Here is a 26,747-nt window from a genome sequence, read left to right on the forward strand (position 1 = left end):
CCCATTTCTTAGAAGCAGGTTGACTGAGAAGAAAATGAGGCCATGAAGAAACTTTACTGGGAAATCACTATACCAAGACCCACCCACACACCTAGCAATTTCTAAAGCTACTAAACACATGGGGAGTCTTCTTTAAAAATATCCTTGGGGCGCCCAGGTGGCTCGGTTTGTGAAGCAGTCAACTCGATTTTGGCTCAGGTCATGATCTCAGGGTCGTGAGATCAAGCCCCGCATCGGGCTCCATGATGAGTGCAGAGCCTGCTTGGGGTTCTCTCAATCTCTCTCCACCCCACCCCCACTCACTCCCTAAAAATAAGTAAAATAGTAAAAAAAAAAAAAAATAAATGAATAAATAAGAATATCCTTAAGCTGGAAGTGTCCAGTTCCTATTTTTCTGGCAGATCTGTTGGGGTTGGCTTACATAGTGTCTTATAAAATTGCCAATTTTATAGCTGTCAATTGCAAATCTGACATTCTCACAGAAAAGCCCAGATTTCAACTGTTTCTGAAGCACACAGGCTGTAGCACCCCCGGGGCCTATACTCCCTGAGACAGAAGTCGGGCTGTATGCACAGAGAGGAGCCCACCTGGGCTTCTGTCCTTCTTGCTGCCCACCTGACTCTACAGACACTGGTATCTGGAAACCCAGTCCTCAAACAGCCCTGGCAGCCCAGTCTTACATCTCTACCAGAGCACCTCTAAAAGGCGATGCCACCCTCAGGTCCTGCCTCAGGCTGTAATAATTGCCAGGGCTTTCTACTACAGCAAGACACAGGCCTTGGGAATCTCAAGCACAAAACCAGCCCTTAAAAAAAAAGCCAAAAAACAAAAAACAGCCCCCCTCAAGGGTATTCCACGGAGATTCTGCCCACAATGGCTACTCGCTGTACCCACTCTGTTCTCACCTGACTCCACCTTTTAAGGGACTGTTCAGTGCAATGGATGTGTCTCATGACATCCCATTTTCCCATTATCTGTCTGTTCAGTTAAAAGTTTTCGTCAAGATACCCAAAGAACACAAGGGTCTTTAGGTGGCAGAAGGGAAATTCTAACACGCTTCTCCCCACAAAGCCTACAAACTTGAAACTGCAATTGTGTTGGCGTTCATTTAAAAATGAGATTAAAAAAGACAGGGTCATTTCCATCACACTGACTTCAGTAACAAAATTTAAGAACAAACAGCCCAGTATAAAAGCAAAAAGTTCTTGGGGCACCTGAGTAGCTGAGTCAGTTAGGTGTCCAACTCTTGATTTACAGCCCAGGTTGTGAACTCAGGGTCCCAGGATCTAGCCCCACATCAAGCTCTACACTCAGCACAGTGGGCTTGAAATTCTCTTTCCCTCTGCCTCTGCCCCTCCCCCTTGTACACTAGCATGCATTCTCTCAAAAAAAAAACAACAAAAAGGCAGAAAGTTCTTTCTAGCTGAGAAGCTTACAGTGTCAACACTGAAAGGAAGAACACCAAGTTTACCTCAGAACTTTCCAAACAGGTCTTTGTCAAGAACATCTTACATCCACTAAGTGTCCAATCTCTCAAGGGTATGGAAGCAATATCTCTGCACCAGACAGGATGAAAACAATGGCATCGTGCCCAGCAGACAGCAGATTCCATCCACATTCATTATGAAGAGCACCTGCTCGAGGGCACAGACCAGAGCTGCCCCATGGCACCTGCCCCTCATCTTCCCTAACCTGGAGGGAAGATGTTCTTCAACTGCAGGGAGACCATGCAAGCAGCAGCAAGGCCAAAGGAGCCCTCTTCCCTCCTGGGGAGCCAAAAGAAGTGGCAGCCCTGGAGGCAGAGGGGTCTCCGTAAAAAATGACATGTAGATTGCCTCTGTGTCTGCTCCTCTCATCCCTGTCTGCACGGTGACCCCTGGCGGTCCTAGGACACCCCGAGAAAACTGAGGCACAGGTGGTTATCAAAGCAGCTGGCAAGCAGGACCCAGACACTGAAGAAATGCAACTGCACCCACTCTGCATCGGTTTCTCCCGTTCGACTACAGTGATCAATTCTAAGATTTCTGTCACCACGTTACATCCACCATTACAGAATTCCTTCCTCATAAGGTTTCAACTTTAAAGCTACCTCTGTTACAATGTGGGCTAGAGAATGCAGCCTCAATGTCTAATGACCTTTATGAAATGCCCAGAAGTTCTATCTGCAAACATCAAGTGGAAGGATGATCCCAACTATTTACAACTTTGTATCCCCTTCCCTTCTCCATCCTGGTCTCTCTCCCTCTTCCTCCTGGATTTAGATCCTCACCCACCTTTCCATATTTGCTCACAGATGGACTAACTTACCAGCTGAGTGAACTCCCCAGATACGTCAGCCTCAACAGCCCTAGGAGATGTTCAACTTTAAATTGCACAGTCAAGCTGGGTAAACCTAGTCACATCAGAAGCCCTACCTGTGGATGGCAGGCAGTGGCAGGGACTCTGGGTGGCACCCCCCTCTTCCACACCTCCACACAGGCAGGGGTGTGGCACCCAGACAGCCAACCCAGCAAACAAGTTCTAGAAGGGGCACCAGAGTTCCTGAGCACAGCGCACCCTAAGCTGTGGTTGCAGCCCACCACATTCTGACTCTGTTCCCCCCTACACCCCCATCTGAATGGCCAGGAAGCAAGGGACAAGAGCCCCTCACAAAATATACCTGAGGTTTTTTTTTTTTTTTTTTTAATTTTTATTTATTTATGATAGTCACATAGAGAGAGAGAGGCAGAGACACACAGGCAGAGGGAGAAGCAGGCTCCATGCACCGGGAGCCCAACGTGGGATTCGATCCCGGGTCTCCAGGATCGCCGCCTGGGCCAAAGGTAGGCGCCAAACCGCTGCGCCACCCAGGGATCCCCCTGAGGTTTTCTTAATCAAGAGACCTCAAAGTCTAACTTTCTCCTGTAAATCTGAAACTAAAAATGTACAAAGGTAAATGGGAAAACAAAACAAAACAAAACAGCTTTAAAATACAAGAGCCACAAAGTCCTTTCAGATCCACCCAGCTCTGTAAAGACAGAATTCCTGGGTGCTCAGGGGGCAGGCGGGGGGCGGGGGGGGGGGGTGCGGGGGCTCCCTTTAAAAAGTTTGCACAGCAGCTGTCCTGTCCTCACTGAGGGACCCCAGAAGGGAAGCACCCTGGGTCTCCAGCTCCATTCAGCCCCCTCCACTGAGGGATGACCCGAGCTCACGACACTGCAAAACACACAGCCTGGGGACCCTATAACCCTCAGGAAGCCTGGCCCAGGTATGGCTTTACTGCAGGGGCCAATTCACAGGCTACTTCCTTGTCATGGTCACATCTCAAAAACAGTCACTGACTGGATCTGTTCCCTAGACATGAGCTTTGATCAGCATAAACTGAATAAAAATCCAGAGAAAGTGCTCTTAGCTCCAAGACAGCCCATGAATCTGCCCATGTGAATCTGCCCATTTGTCCTATGTCCGAAGAAAGGAGAACACCTGCTACCCACCAGAGGCCCTAAGACTTTGATCATGTAAGGAAAAAAAATCATAGCAAAAATTACAACCAAAAATGTAACATGATAGCTTATTTTTACAATTCAGTAACGCTCATTTTTGCCTTGCCAACCAAAGAGCAAATGTTTTTGCCCCTTTGCCTTCCCACCCCCTCAAGTTCAATAGAAAATTCTTACCTGCTGTTACTTTGTTTAGAGTCACTAAGGAACTGAGGACCTTGTTAAAATTCTGCCCCTGATACAAATCATTTGCATCAAATGTCTGAAAAGAAAAATTAAACAAGTTAGTAGGGTCTTATATGTTGGGTGCAAGATAAACAAAGTTCTCACAGCAACAAGAGGACCGTGGCAGGATTCCCTGAGCAAGTCCTAAAGATGCAGCCCCCCCAAAAGGAGAAGACCAGGGATGCAGCTTCCTACACAGGGGCGGGGTCCTATCAGTTCCCTCATTCAGGAACATTTTGATCGAGGACACAGAGCGTGAGACCAGCTTCTTACCTGCCAACTCCCCACATGGTCCCAAACACCTCGGCTGGCTGGGCAGAGCCCTCCAGGCTAGGGAGCAGTAGCTGCTGGCCCTCAGGAGGCAGAGCTGGCTTCACAATCCCATCCCAGCCACAGGCCCTTCCACAAGCAAAGCACAGCAAGAGAAACATAGAACTGACAGTAGTAGGAAGGAAAAAGTAGGTTCAGAAGGGGGATACCTCTGCCCTCTAGGCACAGCCCTGAGGCCACACACCCCAACTATCTAGTCTGCATCTCCTCCAACCTCCACCACCTACAGACCTGGCACACGTGGGAGTCTGTCCCGGCACTCTTGCACACAGACACACACAAGCTAGAAGAGCACAAGAGCTTGCCTAGATACATTCCAGCTGGTCTACAGTGTATACGCTACACTATACACACACAGCTCACTCCCAAACACTGCCTGAAGACTACAGATAGCTTCTGATCATCAAGTAATCCCCACACACAAAATATTTTTTTAAAAAAAAGAATGTATTTATTTGCGAGGGAGAGCAAGAGAGAGATCATGGAGGTGGTGGGGAGAGGGAGAAGCAGACTCCACACTGAGCAGGGAGCCCAACATGGAATTCCATCCCAAGACCTCGAGATCATGACCTGAGAGGAAGGCAGAGGTTTCACCAAATGAGCCACCCAGGTGCCCCACAAAAAAATTTTTAATCCTCAAATCACCCACAACTGTGCCAGAAAAATTATGAAAAGATCTTTCAGAGAAGTCAATAACAAAGATGTACTTCGATATCCAAACATAAACCACATAAACAGCCTTCCAAGTTTCTCGCACTAGGGCAGGAATGAACAAACATCACCAATCATCCCAGGAAGGAGTATGGGGGGGAGGCAACTTCCTCTCCAGGCTGCCTTCCATCTCTTCCCACCTCTCCCCACCCCCTTCCTCCATCTCACACATCCTGCCAGGAACCCCCTTCTTCCTGCCTCCTGGCTCCCATCCCTTAACTCTTCCTCACAGGACATCTCCTGGCCACACCTCCCCCACCCATCTTGGTTAGGTGCCCTAATCAGGCTCTCCCAGTGCACTCAAGAAAATGACACCATTATGTTCCAAGTGTGTATGCCACCATAAAGTCTGTAAAACCAGATTTCACGATGCCTAACATCTAGCAAAACAGCCATCACACAGTAAAAACTCCAATGTTGGCTGAATTTATAAATGCACCAATCAATTCACCCATCCACCCTGTGGTGCTCAGTGTCACTAGGAGAGACATTCACATCAAGAGCAACTAAGAGGAGTCATTTCAAATCTAATTGCAGTCTTTCTCAAAAAATCTTCACTAGATGGTCCTCTGCCTTTAATTTCTGAAATGAGTAAAAATCATGAGGTCGGGTTTATTTAAACATGAGCAAGCAAAAAGAAAAACCAAAAACTGAAAAACTTTAAGAAAGGAGGCCATCAAATCATGGAGTGAAGGTAATAGCTGAACACACAGCTCACTGTTCTAAACACTGAAAGAACCTACATGGAGCCCTAGCGCATCAGTGTGGCCACATCTAAGCATTCTGTACGGTTCCTAATGCCATTTCTCTTACAGCAGACATACACAATAAGGCAATTTCATGCCAGATCCTTCCTGTAAAAAAAAAAATTACCCCTCAGAACAGAGCGTCTTTAGAATCAGCTTCTACAACACAAAATTCATTTATTGATATTTAAGAAATTCCAAGTAAAATGAGAGCACTATCTAAGCTGATACATCCACCGTTTTTAACGAGTTTAGTTGTTTTTTAAGAGAATTAAGAGTATTAACCTCAAAAGGCCTCAGCTTCCTTATATATAGAACATGAACATTCCCTCACTTGTGAAATGCAGGACTAGCTAATCTGCATGTCTTTCTATCTCATTTTAGATAGAAAAATTGTGTGGTATTCTACAAGACGAATTCTACTAACCTTCATTGTGGTGAGGCAGCAAGTCCCAAAACCCAGAAAAACAGGATGTTGAATACTGAAGTTTCCTGTTATTCCAGAACTACATATCTTTCTCACTTGGATACCAGGAAGCGTCTGGTTGGCTGAAGCTGCCCACCAATGGGCTTCAATGTGACATCATAACCTAAGTGAATTCACACACGCACTGCATTTTGTAACAGGAAACTACACAATGAGAGGAGACAACCACTTGTCACTGAGGAAAAACATACATTCTCAATTGATGAATGTTTTGACTAAAGCTCTTCTTTAGAAAGAGACAGCAGACTCTTTCCTGAATCAGGAATCTATTCAACAAAAAAACAAAACCAGAAAAATCTTCGAGTATAAAGCAAAGTTTGTACTATGGGAATAAGAGCAAAGTCTGAGAACTTGTATAGAAGGATCTCAGCCAAAGCCACTCCACATGTAGGAGAAGGATCAGGAGACACTGCACACTAAATTGTCCCAGGCACTGGGACCTAAGGATACCTGCCCCACCTCATGGCCTAACCTTGCTGCCTGAAGAGCAGCACAGGGCCACCCTGGCTGGGATCAGGAGCCAGTGTTCCTCAGCGGGCACAGGGAACAGCAGTTCTCAGGGGAGGCTGCATGGGAGGAGCTCCAGGAATTTAGAAAACCAAGATACTCAAGCCAAATCCCAGACCAATTAAATCAGCACCTCTGAAGAAATCCCCCCTCCCACCCAATAGCAAAATGTTAACACTCCCCAAGCAATTCCAAGGGAAGCTGGAAGGCTGCCCCCTGTCGGTTATGTCCTCAGTTGAGGGCAGGTGTAGAAGCCCTCTGCATCTCCGGTTTCTCATCCTTCCAATAGGAAAGAAGAACACGCGCTGGCGATAACAAGGACAGGAAGCAGCAACGTGCAAAGGTCTTGTATGTCAGAGAAGGAATGAGATTTTAAAACTCTGAATCAAAAAATAAATAAAATAAAAAACAAAAAATAAAAACTCTGAATCCTGAACACCAAACCTGTGGTTTGCCTATAAAACTGACGTATCAATAACTACATTCTACCAAAGAAATTTGTTTTCTAAATCACGGCTACCAAGATAAAGCATCCTCAATGACTGGGGGTGTTCAGGAGCAGAGACCTCATACATAGACCAGTTAGAGAAGGGAGTGCAGGTTTGCACATGGCACCCCCGCACCCTCAGGCACTGCCCTCCCCTACTGTGCACCAGCCAGGTTCCAGCTCCCACTCCCACAGGAAACCACCCTACTCCACCAAGGTGCTTGGGCTCCCATCCAGAATTCCCACCCCTGACGCTCCTGCTTCTGACAGTCTAGCCCTCTTGCTCACATCTTTCCACATTGACAATACAGATACGGTGGCACCCTGAGGCTCCTGGAGGGAAATACACCAGCACAGAAGAGGAAGGGCGGCCCCTCGCCCCCAGCCTGTACTCCCCTCTGCTCACAGCTGGAGCGAGCGGCACCTTCTGCCCATGACTCCACACGGTCACAACAGCTACCCCTATTTGTGAATACTTCTGCAGAACAGTCATTCCCTGTGCTGCGTGCCCAACACTCAACTATTCAAAGCCTTTTCACATAATTCAATACCAGGATGGGAATCCTGATCGACCTCAACCCGAGCCCATTTTTAACAGTAGGAAAAAAGCCAAGCAGCACAGGTGGCAGAGGTGCGGGTGTGGGCAGCCACTGTGACTGGGGCAAATCTGGGAGCTCCCAATCCAAACCAGAAAGAAGGGCAGGGAGGGACGACACGGGAGCGCGGGCCTCTGAGTGCCGCTCCTGTGGAAGGTCTCTGCGAGGCCCAGATACCCAGCTCACCTGACCAGGAAGTGAAACCCTACTAGCCCACCTGCAAGAGCACTCCTGACACAGGACACCACTTACAGGAGGACCATCAACTGGGAGGAAAAGCAAACCAGAGTCAAGAGCCAGCAGCAGAAAAGAACATGTGAGGGAACAAGGAGAAGGCTGGCAGGCTCAGAAGCTGGCTCTCTGAGACACTTCCGTAAAGCCTAAATGAGAAAAGGGGGGGGGGGCGGGGCTTAGGACACCACAAAGGATAAGGCATTCCTCTGTGGCACCAGGTTCCAGGGAAAAGAGGCTCCCAGGTCTGGATAACAGGAAGACAGGCAAAGGAAAGTGCCACAGGCCTGGCAGGAATCCCTTCACACCAGGAGGCGAGAGAAGCGTATACCCAAGCTGCAGCCTGCCCTCGGAAGAGATCGGAGGCTGCCAGCAGCTCTGGTTCACGAGCACCTGCCACAAGAGGTCAGAAAGGGCTTCCAAAAGAAGGTGACTACCATATGTGGTCTCTGATGTGCGACACTCAGCCTTAGGGAGAAGGCACACCATCTGTGTTAGGATGGCACCATCTGGCCTGAGAGGCCACCTGCCCAGCATTCCTCCCTGAACTGCCTGGCAGAGGCCCAGAGAAACCAGCCCCTCAGAGCACCCACCACCCTGACCACTAACCCCCAGAAATATGCTCCATGACATCACCAGAAGGGTTAACACAGACCATCGAAGACCTGAGTATCTGGCCCAGATTCACCTTTCCAGCCTTAACTTAACTTAACCAGCCTTGCTCGTTCTCTAAAAATATTTTGACATACTCTGTATTTACATGGTCACATTAGTTCAGCTCAACTCACACCAGAAATCAGGAAGGTGGCTCACCTGTAAAGGAAGATGGGGTGGGGTCACAAATGTCAACCAAACATCACTGGTGTCCATCTGGCAGGGCAGTGCCAGGAGGGTGACCCCCTGTGGTTACTTTCGAGAGCTTCTAAGTGCATAAACCTCTACCTAGATACAGGATGACTGTTTTAGGAGAAGGAGCCACCGTGGTTTTCAGGAAAACCTTAACCAACAGAATATTGTTGTAAAGTAAGTAGGTTTCAAAGGCACAAGTCAGCACATGCTGACCTGATCTAGAATTGTCACACTCATCACACTAGTTTCCAACCTCTCTAACTCAAGGTCACTGCAGCTGGCTGCGTCGACATGCTCCCCCACTCACTCCCCACCCAATGCCGCGCCTCCCCATGGGCTCTGTCCGGCCAACAAGACATGAACACACAGACACGCAGCAGCTCTGAGCACAACAACGCAGAGCAGCCTAAGCAGAAGCTGGAGGAGCCCTGGGGTGTCTCGACCAACGTTCTGATCTTTTCCTTTCAATGAGAATGGAAGCAACTCCAGTTTGGGCCTTGCATCAGCCCGGATCCTGGAAGAAAGACGAGCCTCCGAGCACACCAATGCCCTATTTGCAGCTAACACATAACCAGGAGGATAAACCTTTGGTGTTCTAAGCCTTGGAGATGTGGGGGTTGCTGATTAATGCCTCTGGCAAGAACTGGTTATGCATTCGTATGCCACATTTTGCCCCCAACAGAACGGATTCTTGAAGGGGAGAGGGTACATCTTCAAACAACAAACAAAAAAGAAATTAAATAAAGCAGGCCACTTAAGAGTTAGGCCATGTTAACACTGAAGGCTAAAAGGCCAGATCCTCTTCTTTGCTGGCTGAGACACAGACTTCTCCATTGTTCAAAATAGAAAAAACTGTTCCCCACAAAGTACTTCTCAATCCAGAACAAACAAGATTTTCCTCCCTTCCTAAACTCTGGACACAGTCATCATGTACCTGCTAGAGGGCGAGGCCTTATAGCAGCCTCCAAGAAGGTATCTACCAGCCAGCCTGCAAGAGCTCATGCTTGCTCATCCACCCTGGATGGACCCAAACCTGTGCCAGGCGCCCTGGGAGCTAGCAAGCAGGCAGGCAAGCAGGCAGGGTCAGGAGAGCCACCAGATTGGCATCACCACCTTTAACCTGTAGGTGTCCGTACTACTTGTCCGTGTCTACACAACCAGCACTCAGACCGAGGCTAGAGCTAGCAGCTCTCTCTCAGGTGGTGTGCGCCAGGAGTTCCAAGTAGCCCCACTGAGGGAACACAACTCTGGTCTCCCAGAGAGGTGGCCTGAATGCATCCCCAGGGCTACATCAGAACAATGGCTATGGAGGGTGGCCACCCGAGAGGAGGGATACAAGCACGCGACAGGAAGGACACCATGGTGCCAGTGACCCAGGAACTGCAGACCCACAAGCCACGCTGTTCAGGAGACCACTGCAGCATGATCCCCTCAAGGGAAGAGGCCTTGGCCCCACCTTTAGAGGGAAGGACAGTGCTCAAGAACCACCAGTGCATCTACCCACCATGGGAGTCATACCCTCATGTGCCATCGCTCTTCTCACATCTAGTGACCGCACTTTTTAACCAGGTGGGTTAGCTCTAAAAGCCATTCTGCTGGTGTCAGGTGCACACACCTGACAAAGAAGGGGGACAAGGTTCCCACTAAGGTCACCAACTAGTAAGACCTGAGAGGCCCCTCCACCCCCACACTGGCAGGCTTGCCTCACTCTGGCTTCTGAACTCAGGACTGGAAATTGGAACTATCTTCCATATAATAAAATAAAAAAGCAAAGTTTATAGCACAAAAATTATTTATACATCATATAAGAGGTCATCAGTCAAATCTTTCAACTGTAAGTGAAATTCAAATTGGCTTTCAACAGCACTGGTTCATGTAATTAACAAGTCTAAAAAGCAAGAGCTGCTGCACAGAAATTGGAAGCTTGGGGCCATCTTTTTAGTCTCCTTTCTTCAATGTGGACTGCAGATTCAGGAACCTTCTTCTTGGTGAGGCACAGCAACCCCAGGCCACAGCCAACAAGCCTGCCATGTGAGCAGCATATGGATGGCCCTGAGTCCGACACAACCCCACAGCCAAAAAGGCAGAGCAGCAAGGAGAGCCAAGGGCAAACATGCTTGGGCCTCCCCATGCGGGGGGCGGGAGGCCACACAGCAGCAGGGCTGCACAAATGCAGACAAGAGGGATGGATGCACAGATGCAGACAAGAGGAAGACACGGTAGTGGTGGTCTTTAGGTTACCCGGGCCGCTGTCCACACCCTTCCCAGAGGCTCAACAGCCACAGTGACTCAGCGGGATCAAAGACCACCCAGCACCCTCACCTCTGGCCCACGGCGCCAACCAGAAGTAGGACGTGAACACCTGAATGATGCCACTGGCTGAGGACACCCCTGTTAGACTCAAGAAGAAAATACTGGAGAATGTAAAGAATGCTCTCTACGATCTCAGGGCTAATGGACAGAGAGCCCCACAGGTGCAGCTGGCCAAGCACGTTCAACTCCCCTAGCTTTAATATTCCGAACACGAGCCAACTCTCCAGGGAGTTTATAAGAAAGCTATTTTTGATGCAAGAAACTTACTTTTGGCAGAGTTCTGGAGTGTGGTTCACAAAGTTTAAAAATAGTTTTCTCCTATCACATTGTCAGAAGGAATCTGATTTTGTGCGATGAGGAGAGAGAAATCTTTAAGTCATGCTATTTAAGTTTAATGCAAATGGTCCATACTGATGGGGATATGTGAGGGACAGGACCCGGCAGGGATTTCGCCGCCTCGGCTTCTGTAGGCTTTGTCCTTGATTCTGCCTACGCCTACACTCCAGGGATAAAATTAGTTTGACAGTGAATTCTATCAATACATACTGCTGTCACCCAACGTGCCCCCAAATTTCCAGTTTAAAATGAGAATTTAAATAAATAAAATAATTAATTAATTAATTAATTTTAAAAATGAGAATTAAAGCAGATTCAGTTTTGTGGATTCCACTGTTAACACCCAAACACGGAAGAGGACAGAAACCACTCATATAAAAAGAAACCCCAGCCACATCTTTTAGGGAGTTTCGGGGTGACAAAAATCCTAAGGAGGGAGGGAAGATAACTAGCACAAAGAAAGCGCCAGTTAGTCCTCACCCTTCATGGAGGGGCAATAGTCACAAGCAGAAACCGCCAGAGATGCAGAAGCACCACCAGGGATAGAGGCGGGAGGGACCATCCAGTGAGGCCTGGGTGCTGTGCTGAAGGCTTCACAACAATTTTTACAAAGGACAAATCCAGGCTCCAAAAGACCATGTGACAAATGTCCCAGGAAAACAAAGATGGAAAGCAGATCAGTCACTGCATTTTTCTTCAGCCACGTACACACGTGTGCAAGTCCACAGCAAGCAGAACAGTGGGAAGGGGAAGTGGTCTCCAACATACCCGCAGAGACACAGCACCCACCAGCTTACACCAGGCCCCTAGTCTGTCTGCCACTGCCAAGGAGGCAGACCTGCAAAGAAGAGCCCTCCACCAGCTGCCCTACAGCGGTCTGGGCAGATAAACGACTTGCTAGAGTTTAAAATAAGTTAGGTACTAATATTTAGAGCCAGAAAGGTCATGAGTACATTGCATTAAAAACTTAAAGTTAGGACGCCTGGGTTGCTGAGGTTGAGAATCTGCCTTCAGCTCAGGGCACAATCCCAGAGTCCTGGGATTGAGTCCCGCATTGGGCTCCCCACAGGGAGCCTGCATCTCCCTCTCCCCCTCTCTGTGTCTCTCATGAATAAATAAATAAAATCTTTTAAAAAATAAAAACTTGGAGCGCATAGTTACAAAATTCAACTTTGAAAAAAGGTCTCAGAGATGGTAAAGTGAGAACGCACACTATTCTCATCCCTCTTAAGATCCCTCTTAAGATCCCACCAAAACGACAGAAAAGGCTTCAAATAATAATAAAGAATCTATCACAGTGCTATAGGCTACATGGCTGAAGGCCAAAAGCAATCTAGAGGAGGCTTCAGGAAATTCTTGAGAATAGGAAGAAAATGGGCTCCTGAAGGCCAGGTGTTCTAACCCACACTGGTAAGCACCATTCCTCCACCATCTCGACAGGAAAGCAGCCTCTTCTTCTGGGAGCTGCTAGAAGGAAAGACCCCAGTAAGGAAAGCCAGCTGCCTACCCTGGGTCCCTAACAAGCGACTAGCTCCAGGTGCTACCAGACGCACAAAAAGAAACACAAGAGGAAAAAAGAAGGCAATTCCACCCAAAACAATACCCTACAAGTTCCAGCACCAACTTCAAGCCCAGACCACCCCAGCTGGAGACAGGTAACTGGAGTACACAGAGGTATCACTCTGCCCTACTCACGGAAGACATCCAGACCACCACCCCCCAACCCCAATTTCACCCAACTGCTCCCAGCTTCAGCCCTACAGTGAAGCCATCCTGGGCCTGTCTGTCCCTCAACTAAAAAATTGTGCATTCAGGTCAGCTACGGGACCTTTATTCACGGATAGGAATAGGAACCCACAGATAAACAGTAATGAGATGAAACACACTGCCCTATTCCTCCAGCAAAGTACAGCTAAAAGCCCTGGGTACTACATACAGAAGAGAGATTAAGGTAACTCAGAGCTGGAAGAATGCAGACTGGCTTTCTTCAAGACCCAAGAAACATGGCAGTGGGTTCTCCAGGTTTTGTGGGGTTTTTGTTTTGTTTTGCTTCAAATGCCCCAGACTGAGTGAAACACACAGATGCACCAAAGAGTACAAAAAACAGCCCAAGAAAAGCTTGCCCTCTCTGGCCGGAGTACCAGGAAAGGGGCAGTGTAGCAGACAGGAAACTTCCAGACACTAACTCTGTGCACTGAGCACCCAGGGAGAACATGGCCAAACCCACCACAAACAGCCATAACAAAGTGCCCTGCTCTGCAAGCTGCTCCCTAGGTCCCATGGAGTCACTCAGGTTCTTCTCTTCCACATAGGTGCAAGCCCTAAGATGATAAACTGGGAAATACAGATTTCCAGTATATTATTTACATTTATAAAAGTACTCAAAGATTTAGATTCATCAGACAATGCAATTAGTGAAAACTGGAATCAGAGCTGGGAGGCAGGGCAAACAGATTAAATCTTTCCCTTCTATGAGGATCCAAAGGAAGCCAGCCACAGTGGAACAGAGGAGGAAGTGGATCAGAATACGACTTTCAGGTGAAAATCCAAAGGGCTTCAAGAAAATCAGCTTTTACAATGACAAAATGACAAAGTACTCTCTAAACTGTTCAGTGCTATGCACACAGAACTTTCACCAGATGAGAAAAGTTTTAAGTGGTCAGAAGACAGATAGTAGTTGGTGTTTGACAGGAAACTTGAACAGAGGTCATCAAAACATCCAGACAGATGTTCAGATGAGGATGTTGTCAAGGAAGTACCATTTGAGTGGCTTGCATGAGCACAACGACAGGACAGGACTACCACGTGCCTGCCAGCACATTCCCTCTCTGGAACACTCTACTATTTACTGGTCCCCATTCCAGACATGTTCAAGAATTTGGGCACCCGTCTAGACTGAGCACCCCTCCCTATTAGTCTCCCAACACTAGAAACTTTCTCAAGTTCAAGGCTATCACATATCCCAAGAAAGGAAGGACCAGAATGCCACAATTCAGCTTCTCTGTCGATTCCTATTCAGGACATCATCAAATATAGGATGTTTTGTTGGTTCAACTCAACGAGGACCAGCTAAGGAGGCTGCAGCCGACTCTACCTATGCAGGTGTCTCCCCACTCACCTTCCTGGGCCTGGTCATCTGAAGGGGTACTCTCTACATCCCAGCCCCATGTCACTGCCCCTCTTGCAGGGCTTACAGCCTCCGCCCTGGATCTTGGTTATTTATACATATCTGTTCTACTTGCTACCCAAGGATCCTGAGGCCTCCAGGGAAAGAGGCACGCTGTGTATCTGTGCAGCCCTCAGGGCAAAACAGAGATCAAGAACATCCTCGTCAACTCTGCACAGACTGATGATCACCTTCCCCATTCTTCACTTGAAATGAAATAAAATCTGTTCTTCAATTTCTTTCGATTTATTCTATCCAAAAAATAGTCAAAGGATCTCCTTCTACCTAAATGGTACATCTCCAGGCACAGGATGTGCCCTCTTCTCTCTTCCAGGGATTGGGTCTAAACTGTAATCCCAACAAGACGCTGAAAGACATCCTGAACACATTAAGTTTCACTTTAGAAGAAGTTAAAGTTTCCAGGTCTTCTCTTAGCAAAGAGATGTCAAAGTTGGGGCAATGTGAAATCCACCATACAGGCTTCCCGTCCCCTAAATGGCCTTGCCCTGGACCTTCAAACAACTGTTTGAGGTTTTTTAAACTCCTGACAATGGTCCATAAATTAAAAAAAAGTTTTACATTATAACCAATTTAATAAACTCACCACTGAGAAACAATTAGCAAATGCCAAAAAGGATGGCATTTACTCAAGCATTAAAAAAAGCTGTTCTCTAAGTCTTTCCCAGGTTACAAATCCTTCACTACACTGAATGGCTTCATGTAACTTGAATATCATACCCAAAACGATGGAGGATATGCAGACGCTAAAACTGTGCAGGGACACTGGCTAAATCACGCATAAAACTGCACCGACTGCGCAATGCAGACTGCTTGTCTCTAGAGGAGTGTGGTTATGAATCAGACACTGCATCACACAGCTGCCTGAAAGGCCCCTCGCCCTTCCATGTGCAGAGCACTGACCAGCCGCACCACCACCATTCCTTGGTTTCAGCAGTTACTCTAAACTTAGCAGTACTGGCCTCTTCCTAGATCTGGATTTAAATACCAGTTCTGCCACTTAGTCAACACAAGCCATGGTGCACCTCTCTGACCCTCTCTCTAGGTCGGTGTCCCCTCCAGTCCCAGGGCTAATTGCACCTGCCTCTCAGCACTGCCCTATGGCTGTCCTGGCACTTGGGAGCCACTCAGCAGTCAACCATCCCCATGAAGTTGCTGGTATTCAGTTTTAAAAACTTTCTACTTCTGCATTTCTATCATCTCTCCTCATACACACCATAGTCTTATCTGTATTTTTTCCTTCCTCTTCAATTAACTTTCCTACTCACTCCTGAAGTCCACATGGATAAAATGCAGCTTGTGATGGCAGGCGGAGTCAGAGACTGACTTCTGCTGGATGGAAAATCTTCAAACAGGTAATACAGAGCTCAGAAGTGAATGGCTAAGTTCACAGATACTGTATTACCTTCAGAATTCTGCAAAGCAGAGCTAATTTCCCACAGACCAAAACACAACTTTCTAACTTGGATGCCGATCACTACCTTCAAATGTTGCTGACCCGACCTGATGTCCCAAAGGCAGTGCAGGCCAGAAGGCCCCAGGACCACCTGGCTGCCACCGCAGTAGCAATTACTTCAAAAGGACCATCATGAGATGCTAAGAGCATCATGTGAAAGGCTTTGGAGCACCACCCCACAGGTTACATGCTAGGTACACAGGCAAAGGGCACATTTACAATGCAGAGGTCCAGCAGATGCCACCTTAGCCACATGATGGAGCTTAGCACAGGCGGTATGAAAGGTGAGCACTAAGGACATCCCCATAGGACCCGTGGAAATACTATCAGCACCTGTGTAGGCTTCTTACTGAAAAGGATTATCCTGAATCAGATGCCACCCAGACCACAGGACACTACAGGAGAGCCACCCTGGCCTCCTCAAAAACGCCAAAGTGCTAACAAATGATAAAGGTGGAAGAACTGTTCTGGAAACTAAAGGAGAATGTTTGCATTTTAAAGATGTACATGCTAGGTATTCAGAGGCAAGGATCTTGAGGCCTACTCCATAGTTTAAATGACCAGCAAAATAAAAGTACCTAAATACTCAGAGGAAAGGGTAAAGGTGTTTCTATAGTAAACTAAGTGAAGGGCACAAGACGCTGGCACTAACCTTTCACGCAGTCAGCTTACGTGTTTCCAAGTAAAAGGCAGGAGGCAGGTTAGGAAGTTCATTGGCGCACACCCATTCTACCCTCAGGACCTTTTAAGTAGAAAAGCATTCCTTCATCATCCACACAAGGACTCAACAAGAACAATCCCAAAGGCCCCATGTCAGTTCGGGGCCTCCACAGCTGCCTCACCGCCTCTCCACACCCTCTGTGCCCTGGGTGGGCCCAGCCCCACAAGGAGGAGGCCAGACAAAGCACGCTTCCGTCCCTGCCCATCCTAGCTGGGCAGGGTCCTCGGCTCTCCTGCAAGCGTGGGGAAAACCAACAATTCCCTCTCCTGACCTCACCAAACCCAAATCCAAGGGACCCAACTGGATTAGCTTTAAAAGCCAAACTAAGGTATGCCTGGATGGCTCAGTGGTTGAGCGTCTGCCTTTTACTCAGGTCATGCCCACGGTCCCGGGATTGAGTCCCACATCAGGCTCCCCTGCAGGGAGCCTGTTTCTTCCTCTGCCTAGGTCTCTGCCTCTCTCTGGCTCTCATGAATAAATAAAATCTTTAAGAAACAAAAAACAAACCTAAGTCTAACTCTCCAGGAGGGACCCTGGAATCCGTATTTTAAAAGCTCCACACTGCCACCCAAGCAGACACTACCTGTTCTAACCTGCACATCCTCCCTGAGGGGAAGGAGACATGTGCCCCAGCCTCGAGGTCGGAAACGCTGATGCCACAGCAAGTCCTGTCCTGCTACGTCAAGGATAGACCAGTTAGTTTCTCTAGAGAACAAGAAAACACCCAGCACACACTCACAAAATAGGTTGGAAATACATATTCTGGCTAGAAAACTATTAAAAAAAAAAACACACACATACTAAGGGCATATTTCCTATCTAAACATGGTCTGAGAGGCCATGGGGTTTGTTCTGTCATCACCCACTGGGAACTGGTCCTCTCGCTGGTTCCCAGGACCTAAGGACTGTGGGGCACTACCACAGGGCAACTACCCGTCATGAAAAGGGAGTATCCCCTTCCCAGAAACGCCAACTGGGATTCTGTTTTTAAAAACCAAAGGAGAGAAGTGAAGGGTCAGACATTCAGAGCAGCCCCAAACAAGGCAGTGAAGAGGAAGAAGAGGTACCACAGTAAGTGACCAGCACCTTCTTGACCACAGAAACCCCTCAGGATTCTTCAGACCATACATGCTTGAGCTCCAGATTCATGCTGCTCCCACTCACCAGTCCTGATAGTTTTCACAAGGCCTTAGTGAAAAATAAGAAACTCTCAAACCATTTCCCCCCCAGTTGGCCAACAATAGCCATCCTGCCAATTGCAAAGTAAAAAATACCCATGTATTTTTTAGTATCATTCAGGAAAATCCATGTTTCCTACACAGTTTTCCCCAGTGGCCTGGGCCAGTCAAGATACATCTGAGGCTAGGGAGAGCCCTTCTGTGCGACACTGAGGACAAGTGTGCAGCCAGCCAAACTAGCTTGGCTTGTCTGGACAAGCCCCCACCTCCTCCCCCCTCAACACACACACGTACACACATGTACACAGCAACAGCCCCTAGGCAGCCAACTGCAAGCACACTGCAGGCCTGCCCTCCTCCTCTGAGAGTACCACACACAAGCAGAAGACACATCCAACCTGTCTCATCTCCATTAGATGCCTCGACCTGACCGGTTTCCAAAACAGCCAGACCTAGAACCAGTTTGCCAAAAGCAAAGAATCTGGACCTCTTCTAGATTAGGAAACAAAACAGTTACTTGGTTACACACATGCCCACCCTTCCCTAGATCCTCCTAGGGTCTCCACGATGGGGGTGGGAGGGAGGGCAGAACGACAGGACTTCCCCTCTCTGCAAAGGGAGGTGGAGGACACTGCACAGAGCTGTAGTGCTGCTCTGCTGCCGTCTGCAGGACACACAGTTCCTCACAACAGAGCTACAGACACTTGCCAAATTTGGCTGTGGGACCAGGCTCCGGGTCCTCCAAAGTGGTAAGAAAGACAGAGCTTCCTGGGACAGCAGAACCGCCAGACCCCCAGGCAGCTGCCCCAAGAAGAGGCAGGACCAGCACCCACTAACCAGTGTTGCACAGCTGGCTGCCTGTCCCCTCAGGCTGACGCCCTCATCAGAAGGGAGAAGACTCCTTGTCCAGCTGCAAGGAGTCCAATGACACAAGGCTCTGAAGGGCTGACCAGACAGAACGGCGTGAACAGGGCAGTGAGGAGACCTACACAGGCTCTATGGATGCTCCAAGCCCTCCCACTGCCAGTGTGGCCAGGGCTCCACACTGTGTGCTTTACCGATTCCATCAGCATCTACTCGGTGCCCCTGAACCGAGACACAGCAGAAACTCAAACGAAGACACGACCTGCCCTCACACTAACACCCGCAGACACAGTATGCACAGAGCCACAGAGAGAAGCGGCAGGGACAAGGGGGTGTGCAGAGCCCATGCAGGTGAACGGCTCCATGAGGGGCTGCCAGCACACCCAGGACAGGCATCAGGAAGGGCCCTCGAGGAGGACGCCCTGCCTGATCCTGGCCCAGTGACCAGGGCTGTGTTCCTGAACCCCTCTAGCTCTGGTCTCAGCTCATTAAGTCATTATAACATTGAAACACCACACATGAAGCCGCTAGCACAACAGAGGCACAGAACACACGCCACTATTTTCTGATGAGCCAATTAGTAAATACTACCCAGGGACACCTCAAGTGGTTCAACATACCTGCAATGTAAAGTCCAAGGGCAGGGGCAGGAGACTTCCTATTCACCATGGAAAAGCTCCAGGACACAGCCCTCTGAGTAACTGGGGCCTGTCCAGGGCAGCTGTTCAGCAGGATGGTGGCATGATCAGTGCCCGAGGACAGGCTGGCAGGACAAGGGGTACAGGCCACCCGGGCCATCCCACAGCAGGCAGCACAACAGGAGAACAACGAGTCAAGAACAAATTAAAGGCTATGTTCATGTCTCACCTGAATAAAAAGTAGCCAGATGCAACCTGACAACATGCCCTTGGCCACAGCTTGGCTGGGGCATTCTGAGAAGGACATGCCTGACTGGGGAAGAAGCCAACCATGTATAACCCAGCTACTTCGACTCGTCAGAAAACAGGTGACATCACTGGGAGTATCAACAGTAAGTCCCTCAACTCTCCCGCCATGCCCGGAACAGCTTTCCTGTCTCAGAGGCCGAACACCTTCCTGCCATCTCTACCCTACTTCACGTCCCCCCAGAGCCAGTGCTGTCCCTGTCATGCTCACGTCAGCACTAAGACACCCTAGAATTGTGAAAGGACCTGTTATCGCAGACACCCTGCTTCAATTAACCCTTAGCACAGCTGGGGGGAGGGTACTAGTCGCCTCTCCCCTCTGTTTCACATGGCTTGGTTAAAGATGGAAAGGAGGCTGGGGCCACCCATCTATCGGTGCAGAGCCAGACTATACCCCAGTCACCAGATACTCTAGCCTTGTTCTCAATACTACCTGAAGCAGAATTCCAACAGGTCCTCCAAATCCACCCCAAAGCCCGGGGCTTGGAATGTGACAGGACATCCTCGGCGTGCTGTTACAAGTCACAGCAAATGGATTCTTACAGATGTAGCTCAGGATATTAATCAGTTGACCCTGAGTGAATTCAAAGGGAGACTCGCTGGGTGGGCCCTATCTAATTATGAGCCCTTTCCAAACACCCTCCTGCTGCTAGGAACAGAAGAGGAGTCAGAGGTGTGCAGCAGGACTGGACACAGGTGCACCCCTGCTGGCAGGAAGATGAAGGGCCCATGGCTAGGAACAGAGTGGCGCCAGGAGCAAAGAGGGACTCCTAGCCAACAGCACCAGGAAAAAAGGACCCTCAGTCCTGACAACTACCTTGGGAGCTTGGAAACAAAGGTTAGCCCCAAGATTCCCTCCAAGCCCAGCCAGCCACCACCCTCTCTTTGAGACCCTGAACACACAGCCCAGTCAAGCTCCCCAGACTGCTGGCCTCACTGCCCAAGGCTAAGCTGCTACATCTGTACTCAATTGTTACGCTGCAAGAGAAAACCAATGCGCTACACTGGCTGTCTCATAACTAAAATGCAAAGACAGCAATCAATTTTACTGAACTATATAGTCACAGAAACCCAAAATACTCTAAGATCTACATACTCAAGTTATTTCTCCCTTTGACAGAAACAGCAATTTGTCACTTCAGCTCATAGATCTGGTAGAACACCAAACACTATAATGAGTACAAATTAGTTTTATTAATCTTGGAAAAAATACATAGCTTGTTTTTAAAAAGCTTATTATAAGCAGCTTTTGCTGTTTGGAAAAGTACTTCCAGGATCAAGCTTAGGAAAGTGAGCAGTGAGTTCTCCCACCCTAGGACAGGGCCGGCCACAGCAGTGTTCCCCGGGTGCACAATACAGTGTGGGAGATAGGTTTCCAGATGATGCAGGGTAACAAACGTGACAGATCAGAACCCCTCTTCAAACTCAAATGAAGGCACCAAATGAAAGGTAACAAGGGATCTACTGCCACACCATGACCCTGCAGCTTCTACTCAACAAAGCAGGTTCTCCTTTTAAAAGCCCTGTGTCTGAAGTGGCCTGGTCACATCTCTAGAAAACCTCCGGCCTCCCCTTCTTAGAAAAGCACCTTTCATGAGGAAGCTCCAAGAGGGAGCTCTGACAAAAACCTAACAGCTATGAACAGATCAAACAACTAGAATTTTAAAAATAAGTGCCTTTTGGGAGCAAGAAGCTAACATTATCAACAGAATCAAATGTAAAAATAGTGCAGTATCCCACCTCTGCCTCTGTAACCACACAGAACAATCCCAAGACCTAGGAGTCACATTTTCCAAACCCTAAACTACTTTACAGAAGAAAACAAGTCCCAAAGACCTGAGTGTCTTTCATTGCTGGCGACCCTTCCCACACTTTCTGGTGGCCCACCATCACACACACACAACTTTCTGGCACCCATGTTGAGGCCTGGCCCACAAGGAGAGAACATCCCCCCTCAAAGTACCACCGAGCCATCCCAAAGTCATTGGTTCTGCACACGGACCCCTCTCCAGCAGCTCAGCTCGCCGTGGCACAGACCATGCTCCCCACATGCCACCCTAAGACAGCACATCCAAATGGCCCAGCAGACCACGGCGACAGGAACTACAAAAGATGGAGCCATTAGACCATGAATCTCAACAAGAGTTAAACTTAATCACCACCCGCCACTCTTCCTTAGACTCCTGTATTCAACAGTTTAAGTAAGAGCCTACTACATGCCAGCACTGGGGACAGAAGTAAAAGGCGACCCAGTACACAGGTACTGCCCTCCATGCTCACAGTATCCACACACAAGCACACACTGACACAGCACTGCCCACTGCCACGGAGAAGGGGACACCTAACCCAGCCTCCTCACAGGGCCTCCTGAAATCAGTCTGAGAAAGAAGGTGCTTCGCACAGTGGAAGTGAAAGTTGACAGTCCGGCTCAGGCCCTGGGCCACGTCCTGAGTCAGACCTCACTGACCCCCACCGACAAACATCCAACATCTCTACTGCAGTACGTCTGACGCTAAGCACCCCACAGGACATCAGCAGACTCCCTGTCTCCAAGGCAACAGCTTCTCCTGCTCGGACTCGGCTTTCACACCCCCACATAGTCCATGTGGAAGTCATCCCTACCTTTTGCATGAAACGAGAATACACACTTCCTGCCACGGATGCGGTCCCCACTACAGGTCAAGGGCCATCACCTCTTCTGGTTTTCTTGCTCTTGTCCTGGACTCCCTGTAGTCTACACCCCAAGTAGCAGCCAAGGTGATCCTGAGACTCTTGCAGCCCCACATCCCTGAGGACAGGCCAGGGTCCTCAGAGGGCTGGAAGGACCCCTACAGCCTCCGAACCAACACTGCCCTGGTCTCCTGTCCTGCTCCCCCTCACTTCCAGGGAGTCTGGATTTCAGTCTAAGACGCACAGCATAATCAGAGTCAAGGCGGAAAAAACAGAAGGGAAACGTGGGTCTGAAGGAAGCCTGCCTGACATGAGAGACTCCTAACTCTAGGAAACGAACAAGAAGTAGTGGAAGGGGAGGTGGGCAGGGGGATGGGGTGACTGGGTTACGGGCACTGAGGGGGACACTTGACGGGATGAGCACTAGGTGTTATATGTTGGCAAATCGAACCCCAATTAAAAAAATATACAAAAAAAAAATGAAGGAAGCCCGCCTGCAGGAGGAGGGGGCCACTATGGTAATTGGGGCAAGGGATGCTAGTGGCCAGCGCAGGCAGCAGGCATGAGAGAGGAGGCCAAGGGGAACACCAGTAAGAGCAGATGAGGAGAGAAGGCAGGAGTGGCTCACCTACGGAGACTCTCAGGGAGCCCACCATGCCCTCCTCGGTCCCAGGCCCTCCCCTGCCCCCACCAGCCAGGCAAACCTGAGAAACACACAGACAACTCCCTCCTGGCACAGTCTCCCAGGAACGCATGCATGTCCCACATGCATCTCTGGGTCTCCACCTGCTTAAAAACGGGAGACTAGGCTACAGTGACCTCTTCATGTCCCCTCCTGCTCCAACACCTCACAAGTGCAAAGCCTCCCTCACTGTCCTGCTGCTGAAGACTCTGCTTTCAGCCTCCATGCAGGCTACAGGAGTAGCTCAACAGCCTATAGCCAATGAAGGCCAGATCCCATCAGCCCACCCCAGGGAAGCTGATGGGCGCATGCACCTACAGCCAGGGGCAGCAGAGCGTGAGTGGTGTGCTCACAGGAGGTAGAGCAGAACTGCCTTCTCGTGGGAGCCAAAAGCCATGTCATTCCACCGCACACAGGAAGGAATGCCAGCACTCCTTGGCATTCAGGCAGACTTGTTGGATGCAGTTCTACAACCCAGAGGAGCCTGACCAGCCAGCCACACTGATACCACGTTCGATGGGTGTCCCAGGAAGCCCAGCAGGCAGGCCTTAGCAACTGTCTTCCATGACCAGGGTGGAAGAAGGGAGAGACTCTTGGGCTAAGTCCAGCCCTGAAGTGGTGGCCAGGTGAGGCCACAGAAGAGGACAGTGAAAACGACACTGCAGACCTGGCAGAAGCCTCAGGAGCACCTGGCCCACTGCCCTGTATCTAGCAGAGTCCCCTTTCATGGAGGCACTGAAAGTTTACATACAAATCCAAGACTCTTCCTCCCTCCTCACCTTGGAGGTTCTCCAAGGGGAAGCGCAAGTCAGCTCCCACACCCTCATCCACCCCAATACTAGAGGACTGCTTGCTCCACAGGATCCTTCAGAAACAAAACCCTGGATCTGTGTTAGGTCCTGCCATTACCACGGACAGGCAGAGGGTTGGCAGTACGCTGGACACCAGGACAGTTCTCAGGGCACCAGAGAGGACGCAATCCTAACTCTGTAACAGAAGCAGTACCTCACGACAGTCGGCTTCACGGTGTGATGGACAGTGTGATGGACAATGGCCGAGGTCCAGAATTAAGTCTCGCGTCTCCATCTCCTCACTGCGGTAAGGGACACAGCCTACTGGGCTCACCCAAGCCTGCCGGGCCCATGGCAGAAACTTTAGTTGGCCTCAGGCCAACAGGACACAGGGCAGGAATTCCCAGCCTGTGAGACACCATCACCTCTCCTTCTTTACACTTGGCTCCAGCTCATTACTCCCGTCTCTCTTTGGGGAGGGGCACACCGACAGTCACTGTTCAGCAGGCCTCTGGCGAGCTGGGAGAGTGGAAGCCATACCACGGGGGCAGACCAACCATCCAATCTGTAATGGTCCAGCACAAACAAAATGCAGACCTCCTGGTTCAAGATTCTTCAGAATCTCAGAGGATATGAGCAGAACATTAAACCAAGTACAGAGCTATGTGACTACCGGGGGGGGGGGGGGGGGGGGCACGCCCACAAGGCCAGCCCTGCCACCAGCTAAACTCAGAACTTACCTATGGCCCTTCCCAGGAATCAGTCCAATAGCACTACTTTGCCATCATCAAACAACTCAGCTTCCTGCACTCCAGGCGGCAGCATACATGGAAGAACTCGCTGGGTGGAACCCCCAGACCAGAGTACAAATCCTGCATGCTCACCTACTGAGCTGGGCCCCAAGACCCACAGGCCACCCCAGGTCTAGCTCAAGTGCAGGATATTTGTGAGTAAACAAAATTGTACATACAAAATGTATGGGCATGTTTGTATTCATCAAGTATCAGTCTACTGAATTTTAAAGATGGTAGCCTCTTAACAGATCCAGACTTAGGCCATCCAAACACAAGAGTGCGCCCCCTACATTGTCTGTTGGATAGCACTACCTAACCAGCGAGCTATCCCACAAAGCTGAAGTGCAGTTACCTACTCTGGAAAAATCAGCCTGGATACACAGGTAACTAATTGCTCACACTACACAACAATTTGGCAAGATGCAAAAATTTAAGACAGGGTCAATTTTGACACTTTTTTGCCAGAGAAGTTAAATATAACTATATTACCTGAAGAGAATTTGACTTTCTTTCAAATACCTACAAGATGTTCAGAGAATACTCATCTCCCAAATTTAACTCAACTTCCTTAAATAAAATGCAAGTTCTGACAAAGATATGGCAAATAAACCTCAAGAATTTTATCAATAAAAGTCAAATACTATGTCATTCATGACCCACCACTTCCAGCTTACGGCTATGTCAACAGTGAAGAGGACTGGCTAAAGAAAAAAAAAATGCCATGTGGCCTCAAATATACCTTTACACAAAATAGTAGTAAGCAGTTGAACTATTTAACTGTCTAAATCTAAGACAAAAGTAACACTTGCCAGGGGCATTCCATACCTAGGAAAAAGACTATAAATATACTTTGGACTTTGTTTCAATTAATTCTTAAGCCTTTGTCAACAAGTTTTAAGTTTCCAAGCAAGCAGATTTTAATTTTGATTTTTAAATATTCTTTTGGACAAAATTTCAATCAAAATTTTGACTTAAAAATCTCAAAGAGCACCAAGCATTACACATAGTAAGAAAATAGAAGAATCGGTCCTTCACTGCATGAGGAGGAGGGTTTTTGGAAACACGTAAGGCAACGTTTCCCAAAACCTTCCCACTAGCTAACTATATCAGCCCAGCTGATGCCGATGCTGGAGCACCCACCTGAACTCCTTTTCATTCTCTGGACTTCAGACAAAGTGCCTCCCTCACACACAAGGAGATGCTCTTACAGCCAGATCGCCAGCCTGCACAGAGCTGCCCCTCTAGCCTGGAGGAAGCAGAGTGGGAAAAGGCTGGAGCAAACTCAGCCACTTTCTGAGGTCTGCCACTCCTGTTTCCTCTCCCAGCGGCCACCCTCTGTTCTCTAACCCCAACACGCAGTGCAGGACCTCAGGAGTGCCCCACACCTGCTTTACCACCTGCACAATGGGGAAAACAGGGGACCCCAATGAAATGGGGACACCATGGAGGACACAGGAGGAAAAAGGCCCAAATGTTTATCCCAAGAGGTTTTTTTTTTATCCTCTAGAGGTAAAATACACAACAGGTGGTTCACGTGATAAGCGCGCTGAGAATAAATGGATGCACTGGGCCAGGCTTCTTCCCTGACAGACCAGGGCTGCAAGAAGTCAAGAATGAGGAGCAAAACATGTAACATGTGGAAGTCCTTTAAAAGGTTACCAATAAAGACATAACTAAGAACTGAAACCAGAGATCAAATGGAAACTGGAAAACTAAGCAAGAGAGCACTCAGTCCCCATTAGCAAGATACTCTCTCCCTCCTATGTTGCACAACAATTCTGTCCTCGCTACATATACTAGGCAAACTAGGGTTTCTCAACACAACACTCTCAAAAGTAACTGGAGAGAACCACGCTTGCACCTCCTTCTGTCAGTATGTTTAAGAGAAGTATCAACTTTACCTAGATAGTTCTAAACAGTCATTTCTCAGGAGATCTTACTTTACCTTTAGGAACATGGGAGAAAAATCTGAATTCTTATCAAATTCTATACTATTCAAGGAAATGAAAGATTCAAGTAAGATAAAAACGAGTTGCAAAGAGAAAAAATAAAAAGGTCACCCGAGCCAGCTGTGTGGTTTTTCCTACAAGTAAGGTTTTCCCCAAGTTTAAAATCATTTTTCCAACTTAAAACCTAAGTTGCTTTTCAAAATTTAATAAATGCAAA

At 48.6% G+C, this 26,747-nt stretch overlaps 1 protein-coding gene across 11 annotated transcripts in view; it reads right to left on the reverse strand.

Moving 5' to 3' along the window:
* Positions 1-26,747, reverse strand: part of ARHGEF7 (Rho guanine nucleotide exchange factor 7) — a 135,016-nt gene that overhangs the window by 75,488 nt on the left and 32,781 nt on the right. For 9 of the 11 annotated variants that reach the window (XM_072782371.1, XM_072782361.1, XM_072782360.1 and 6 more), the window contains exon 3: positions 3,657-3,741. Coding sequence is in view for 5 of the 11 variants with exons in the window: in XM_072782361.1 (XP_072638462.1) it covers positions 3,657-3,741 (85 nt within the window). In the remaining 6 variants the exon portion in view is untranslated. Of the gene's footprint in view, positions 1-3,656; positions 3,742-5,918; positions 6,042-26,747 lie in introns of those variants that run through there. The other 2 variants (XM_072782366.1, XM_072782362.1) reach the window with 1 other exon arrangement.

Source organism: Canis lupus, chromosome 17, assembly GCF_048164855.1.
Source record: "Canis lupus baileyi chromosome 17, mCanLup2.hap1, whole genome shotgun sequence".
Lineage (NCBI taxonomy): Eukaryota > Metazoa > Chordata > Mammalia > Carnivora > Canidae > Canis > Canis lupus.